This window comes from Lipotes vexillifer, unplaced genomic scaffold (genome assembly GCF_000442215.2).
Source record: "Lipotes vexillifer unplaced genomic scaffold, Lipotes_vexillifer_v1.1 scaffold225, whole genome shotgun sequence".
NCBI classification, from domain to species: Eukaryota; Metazoa; Chordata; class Mammalia; order Artiodactyla; family Lipotidae; genus Lipotes; species Lipotes vexillifer.
In genome coordinates, this window is record NW_006787630.1 from 2,358,961 (window position 1) to 2,365,995 (window position 7,035).

At 60.9% G+C, this 7,035-nt stretch overlaps 1 protein-coding gene across 1 annotated transcript; it reads right to left on the reverse strand.

The window, feature by feature from the left end:
• Nucleotides 1–2,597: 2,597 nt before the first annotated feature.
• MISP (mitotic spindle positioning) lies at nt 2,598–6,789 on the reverse strand. Its single transcript, XM_007460414.1, has 4 exons — nt 5,109–6,789; nt 4,417–4,547; nt 3,295–3,333; nt 2,598–2,687 (listed from the first exon to the last, which is right to left on the reverse strand). The coding sequence occupies exons 1-4, from the start codon at nt 6,787–6,789 to the stop codon at nt 2,598–2,600; spliced, it is 1,941 nt and encodes a 646-aa protein (XP_007460476.1).
• Between the last annotated feature and the right edge of the window lie 246 nt (nt 6,790–7,035).

A 7,035-nucleotide genomic window follows, 5' to 3' on the forward strand; every position in this document is an offset into this window, starting at 1 on the left:
TAAACCTCTCCCAGAGCCTTGTGGGACGGCAGCCTGGCAGGTGGATAGAATTCTCTCTTCGTTCCTTAAGGGCAGAGGCCGGTGAAAAGAATTAAATGAAAACTGAATCATCAAAACAAGACCTTCCCACCAGCCTCTTAGAATCAAGAATTTCAAGGACGCTGCACTTTTCAGGACACTCCTCATGTTTTTAAGCCAGTAAGTGGATCGTTCCTGGATTGTTCCCAAGGGGCTTCTGAGGTCTTCAAGCGAGAGAATACTTTTCTCTCTCTTTTTTCAAAAACTTGTGGTAAAATGCACAGGACATAAAATTCACCATCTTAACCATTTTCAAGCGCACAGCTCGGTGGCATTAAGCACATTCACACTGTTTGGCAACCATCCCACCATCATCTCCAGAACTTTCTCATCTTCCCAAACTGAAACTCTGTCCCCATGAAACCCTGACTCCCAAACCCTCCCCCGGCCCCTAGCTCCCACCATCTACTTCCTGTCTCTGTGGATTTGACTCCCCCAGGGCCCCCCTGTGAGTGGAACCACACACTGTGTGTCCTTCTGTGTCTGGTCAGCAGAATAACGGCCCCATGACGTCCCCGTCCTGGTCCCGGGAACTGCAGACGTGTCATGGGGCAGAGGAGACTTTGCAGGTGGGATTGAGTTAAGACCCCCTGACATGGGGATGACCCTGGATTCCCCGGGATCCTCAGTGTCATCACAAGGTCCTTATAAGAGGGAGGCGGGAGGGTCAGAGGCAGAGAGAGACGGGAGATGCTGCGCTGCTGGCTGTGAGGATGCAGGAGGGGCCGCGAGCCAGGGAGGCGGCGCCTCTAGAAGGTGGAAAAGGCGGGAACCGATGCTGCCCTGGAGCTTCCGGAAGGACCAGCCCTGCCCACGCCTGGATTTAGCCCCGTGAGACCCGAGTCGGACTCCTGACCTCCAGGACTGTCAGAGAACCAATCGGTGCTGGTTTAAGCCCCCTGTTCACGATGACTTGTTCCAGTCACCCCAGGAGACTCACATCCTCAGAGCAGGGGGACCAGGGGGACCGGCCCATGGACACCAGGGTGAGGACGTGGTGGGACATGGGGGAGGGCCTGGCGAGACTCAGGCAGGTTGTATCGAAAGCCCCCAAAGTGCTTTCCTGAAGGGCGGGGGCCCACATTTGTTTCCTGGGGCTGGAACCCCAGAGAAGAGCTGACCTTGGCCACCGAGGGGCACGCCGCCGGGCCCAGGCGCTCCCCCTGAGGACAGATGCCCTCCTTCCTCAGATGGTCTGTTCTGCCCGAAGCAGCCCCCCTCGACCTCAGCTACCCCTGCCCCGGGCACCCTTGGAGACCCGCAGCCTCAGCTATTTCAGGCCACAGAGCCTCCCTGGCCCGCGTGCACCGCTTTCAAGATGCAGCTCTTAGAATAGCTGTGGCTGTTCTCCCTGCGGCGATGACAGGGGAAGGAGTTTTAAGCAGGAGAGGGGCCGGGGGCAGCGGGAGGGGGCAGGCCCTGCCGCCTGGGTGCCACCAGTTGCTCCTAGCCTCTGGAGGCCCAGGCTGGTGGGAGGAGGGGGCTGCCGTCGGGGTCATTCTGGGGTCAGGGCCAGGGGTCCCTTGACCATCCCCATGGGTGGGGGCGGGAAACAGCGGCAGGCAGGTGGAGGGGCCCCTTGGCCGCACAGAGGGGCAGCAGAGCCAGGTTTGAGTCCGCTGCCCATAGCCTTGCCCACAATGATCTTCTCTGCGGGGGTTGTGCCCCTGGTACACACGCGGAGCCTAACTAAAGACCCCTCCAACTGCCCCTGAAGCCAGAAGGGCTGGGGGCTCGGCAAGCGCTTAATAAGCGCTCTGAGCATGACTGACGGGGCCACGTGGGAGAACTGAGACGGTCACTTGCTCACTAAACAAGCACTGCTTGAGCACCTTCTATATGCCACACTCAGGGATGTGGGGGACAGCCTGGGCGGGGCAGGGGCAGAGGCAGGAAGCAGCAGCCCTGGGGGGCAGTGACGTCACCCAGAGAAGTGAAGCAGGCAGAGGGGGAGGGAGAGGTCCAGGGCGGCCGACCACACCCGGCGGGGGACGGCCCCGCAGCTGCTTTATTTCATGGGGGGACAGAAGGACCCCCTTCAGACCCCAAGTCGAGCCCTTTTCTCTGCCCGGGGCTGGCCCTCAGACTGGAGGTTTCCCAGGGCTGGAGCAGGGCAGGTCTCCCCCGTTAGATTGGGATGTCCCAGAGGAAGGAGCTGAGCGTCTCCCCTCTCAGACCAGCGGGAACAATTACATCTAGAGGTGGGGGATTTGGTCTCCCTTCCTCCCCGGACCCAAGAGCGTTTGGCAACATCAGAGGGGCAGAAGGAGTCATCCCCGGCTTTAGACCCAGAAAGCACAACGATTTCTGCAGGAAAAGAAAAGCGGAAAAGAAAACCCTCAAGCCCCAAAGTGCATCCACCCTTGGGCTTGGCAGCATGAGATTTGTGGTTCTCGGATCTGGATTTAAACAGGAACCTATGTCCTAAGGTGTGGGCTCAGGACGGGTCCGCAGTTCCCAGGGCCCAGGCCCCAGGGCAGGGCAGGGCAGGGCAGGGGGGTGGGAGCCTGGCCCCAGGCTCAATCCTCATCCTCGCTGACGTAGATCCGGGCTTCCCAGCGCTCCGCCATGGCGTTCATGTGGCGGGTTACCCGTGTGGCCTCCAAGACCTGCAAGAGGAGGCACGAAGTCCCCATCGGGGTCCTAACGCCCCCAAAACAGCTCCCCTCACTGCTAACCCATAGGAGAGGCCTAGAGCAGGGGTAAAGCAGGACCACCCCCTCCTCTGTTCCAGACCCTCTACTCCTAGTAATAGTGCCAAGGAATGTGTTAACTCATGCTGAGCTCCACAGTAGGGAAATGCCCGGGTCTGGCATTTTGGACTCAGCTCAGAGAGGGTCACAAATGTATTCCACAAATCCACCGAGGTAGCTGGCCTTCTACACATCTCAGATGAAATGCCTCCCTCAAAGAAAATGCCCCTGTCTTGGGCCAAGTCAGCCCCAAAACCATCTGGTAAAGAGGCGGCACATGGAACCTCTTTTTACAATCTATGCGCATGACAGGCATCAAAAGCAGGTCACAAAAAAAAAAAAAAAAAAAAAAAAAAGCAGGTCACAGAAAAATCCACCTCAGGCAGACACTGTCAATCAAGAAGATATCCAGGGAAGTCCCCACACCCAGAAGAAAAGCTTCTGAGGGCCCCGATGCAATAGGGCAGGGGGCACAGATGTGGGAGGGAAAGGCTCAGGTCCTCACCCCCAGGAGCACACTCACCTCCGAGTTGACTTGGTCAGAGGGGTTGATGCCGGCATACTACAGGAGAGGAACATATGTCAGCCCCCAGGGCCCTCTAGCCCTGCCCTCCCCAGAGCGCCCCCCGCCCCGGACTCAATGCACAGCCCCCTCAGTCACCACTTGGGGCAGAAGGGAAGGTCTTCCCTGCCCACCGCGGTCCCCCCAATCACCCCAAACTCAAAGCCATCCACCATGCTGCTCTCCTCAGTGAAGCCTTGGTCCGTCATTTGCAACTGTTTTCTCTGTGTAAACGTCATCGTAATAAAGACCGTTGATATTTATGGAGCGCTGGCCGTGGCCAGGCCCTGCTCTAAGGTTGGAAGGGCCCTGTTCTTGTCATCATGCTCATTTTACAGAGCAGGAGACTGAGGGTCAGAGAGGAGTAGGGTCTTGCCCATCACACCGCTGGTAAGCTGCAGGGCTGGGACTTGGACCCAGGCCCCTGGGCTCCACTCTGCCCCAGACCTCTGGGCCGGTCTGTGAGCACCGGACTGGCGAGGCTGGAGTTGGTGTCATTCTCCATGGTGTCAACAATACCCGCCCAGGAAGGAGAGGGCCTCATGGTTTATGAATGTGGGGTTTGGAGTCAGGCCTGTGTTCAAGTCCGGGCTTGGGAGCTCAGACTGTATGACCCTGGGCATAGGCGACTACAGCTTTCTCCAGAAAATGGGCCAAAAAACATCCCTCCAGGGTGTTAAAAGCACAGTGCGTGCAGAGCTCTGAGACATCCCTCATGAGGTGTGGATGATAATCGTCAATAACAATGATGGTAGTAAACGCATGAAAATAATAAGCGTGATTTTGATAGATTGCCAGGGCTCTCCCCCTCCAAGCAGAGCTGCCTCTCAGCCTTTGGCTCAGGGGGACAACCTCATGGTGGGGGGACCCTGCTTATGTGGCCCAGACATGAAGAGAGGCCCAGTTTACCCACTGTGCACCCCACGTGTGGGGGACACAGGCGCACAGTCACGGGCAGGGCAGTGAGGGAGGCAGGTGTCAAACCCAGCTCACACTTGAGCCTTGTCTGACCTTCCCTGGCCCTAATGGGGAGTGTCAGACCTTGTCCAGGCCTCCAAGTGCGTGGCAGGGCTCGAGACTCACCCACTGCTCGTTCTTCCTTCTCTGCCTGGGAGCATCCTCAGCTGAGGCCTCTGCCGTCCACACCAGGCCCGAGTGCAGGTGGATGGGGGTGAAAAAGTGTGACTCAGACACCGAGTAGCTGCCCGTGATGCCTGGGGTCGGGGAGGAAGGAAAGGGCATGAGGGAGGATCCCAGGGTCTCCTGAGGGCAGAAAATTCGTCAGACCCCAGCCCAAGAGACACAGAGTCTGGCTAAGAGGCTGGACCAGTTAAGGAGGTGGGTGAATGGACAGACAGAGTAGACAGCAGGTTGCAAAAACTGATAGACAGATTGACCAAGATAGCCAGTCAGGAGAAACTGGATCCACAGAGGAGCTGACCATACAAGGAGAAAAACATAAAAGTCACACGGGGGATACGTCGCCTTGACAAAAAAGGAGGGATTGACCACGAGGCTCGGACATCTGGAAACCTTTATGCACCTAACAGCAAAGTGTCCAAATGCATAAAGCCAAAAACCCAAGGCAAAGTTATTTCTCCAAAAGCTACTGCTTAGGCAGGCAGACCAGCCAACCGGGGTAGTAGACAAAGTCCCCCAGATGCCCCCCCACCCCTAGCCTCTCCTGGCACCCTCACCCTCCTCATGCCACCCTCCTCTGCTCCAACCTTTGAGACTCTGAGCAAAGCAGCCCCCTTCCCAGGACCCCGGCTCACCAGATGCACGGGGGCAGCTCCGGGAATCCTGGTCACAGCACTCGTCCGGAGGCGGGGAGAAGACCTCGGGGTACAGAGCGCTCCGCCGCTCGCCAGCCACCTCCCGCTCCCGCCGCAGGACGCTCTCCACCTCCCTCTCCAGCAGCTCTGATGCCTGGGACTTCTGTAGCCGCAGTGCCGGGGCCCCAGCCGCCTCCCAGCCCCAAACTCGGGGGGCCTCAGCTTTCTCGGGCTCATCCGGGACCCCGAACCTCAGGGGACGCAGGCGGAAGTACTCCCATCGCACGATACCCCTGTTGGCGCGCAGGAGTCCCCGGGGAGGCTCCTGCTTTGTGCTTGAAGGTTTTGCAGAGGATCCCGAGGGATGCCTCTGAGACCCTGCGGCCTTTGGGGGGCCCACAGGCCTGGCCTCAGCGGCAGAGAGACCGCCGGGCTTGTGGTAGGTGTGGAAGGCTGGGGATCCTCCCGGGGGCGTCCGGGGGCTCAGGTATGGCTGGTAGGCTTCAGGTGGGATGCGGTTCACCTTCCTCACCTCTGGTGCGGCGCTGGCTGCGCTGGCATCTGGGGTCGGGCTGAGGATGGAGTCTGAGCTGTGGACTCTCCTGAGAATGGGCTGGGGGCCTTTGGAGGACCAGTCGGATGTGGACGCCCGGCCCACCTGCAGGCCCTCGCGCCGGTGGTCCTCCTCGCGCTGCGACTCCTGAGCGATGTCCCGCTGCACGTAGAGCGACAGGCGCCCCCTGTGCGGCCGCGGGGCTGCGGCCAGGCTCGCCTTGCTCAGCAGCGGCCTGGCCGGGATCTCCAGCAGCTCCTGCCGGCTGGCCGCCCGTTGCAGCCCCCGCTGCTCCCGGAGGTCTGCCTCCCGCTTCTGGGCCAGCCGGATCTCCCGCTCAATGGGCGTCTCCTTGCTGGGTTCCGGGGGCCCGTCTTGGGACCAGGAGCCAGGGTCGTCCGAGGCTCCGGCGCCAGACCTGGCGGGCAGACCGTGGACCCGCTTCTCGTCCGTGACCACCTCCGTCGCCCGAGGCTTGACTGGGGCGACATACCCATTGGCCAGGGGCGGCCCGTCCAGGGCCTTGGAGGCCTGGCTGGCCCCAGCTGGGGGGCTCCGAGGAACGCCCGCACGGGTGCGGGCCGCCCCTGGTGGAGGGCTCGTCCGCTCCGGGCTCAGGAACTGCCGCCTGGCTGCCAGGAAGTCGATCTGCTGCGAGTCGACCATGTTTTCCTCCAGGGGCGGGGGCTGCGGGCGGCCGGGGCTCCTGGGCTCCCCGTGGCCAGGGGCGCCACGGAGCACGGCCACCGTGCCGCCCTTCCTGACCGCCTGGTCCTGAATGACCACCCGGCGTTCCCACTCCAGGTCACGGGGCCGCCAGGGCGGGGTGTCCCCGGCCTCCAGGTGGTAGGCCTTCACCTCCATCTCATCGTCCTCCGGGCAGGGCAGCCGTGGGGCCAGCCGGCCGGGGAGGACAGGCAGGCTGAGGGATGTCCCCGTCTGCACCACTTCCGGAGAGGCCCCGCGGTCAGCGGGCCATGCCACTGGCTCATCCTGGCCCCAGCCTGTGGCCACGGACCCCACGCCCACCGGCTCAAACGAGTAGCTGGTGTCGCCTTTGAAGGCCACGCCGGCCACACGGGGTGAGTGGGGGATGCTGAAGATGGGGTATCTGGTCACTCGGTCCATGTTCTGGGGGTCTCTGCCCACCAGAGGATCCCAGGGTGGGGAAGATCTGGGCTCACTGAGGGAAGAGAAAAGACATATCAGTCACCAGGTCCGAGCACCTGGGGGCAGGTGCAATCCCACTCCCTTCAAGGGCAAAGTCCTGGCCAAGTGGCCTCTGTGATTGGTCCAGGGAAGGGTAGGTGACCCAGCCCTGCCAATCAGAACATTCCACCCTTTGGCCTCTGTGATTGCTTCAGGGATGGACGT

Excerpts from the sequence above, each read along its gene's own strand:
- MISP (XM_007460414.1), bottom strand. The coding sequence starts at position 6,789 with ATGGACCGAGTGACCAGATACCCCATCTTCAGCATCCCCCACTCACCC. Across the intron at positions 3,334-4,416 it reads GAAGGAAGAACGAGCAGTGG|TATGCCGGCATCAACCCCTC; the intron begins GTGAGTCTCGAG and ends CCTCTCCTGTAG. Across the intron at positions 2,688-3,294 it reads CTGACCAAGTCAACTCGGAG|GTCTTGGAGGCCACACGGGT; the intron begins GTGAGTGTGCTC and ends CTCCTCTTGCAG.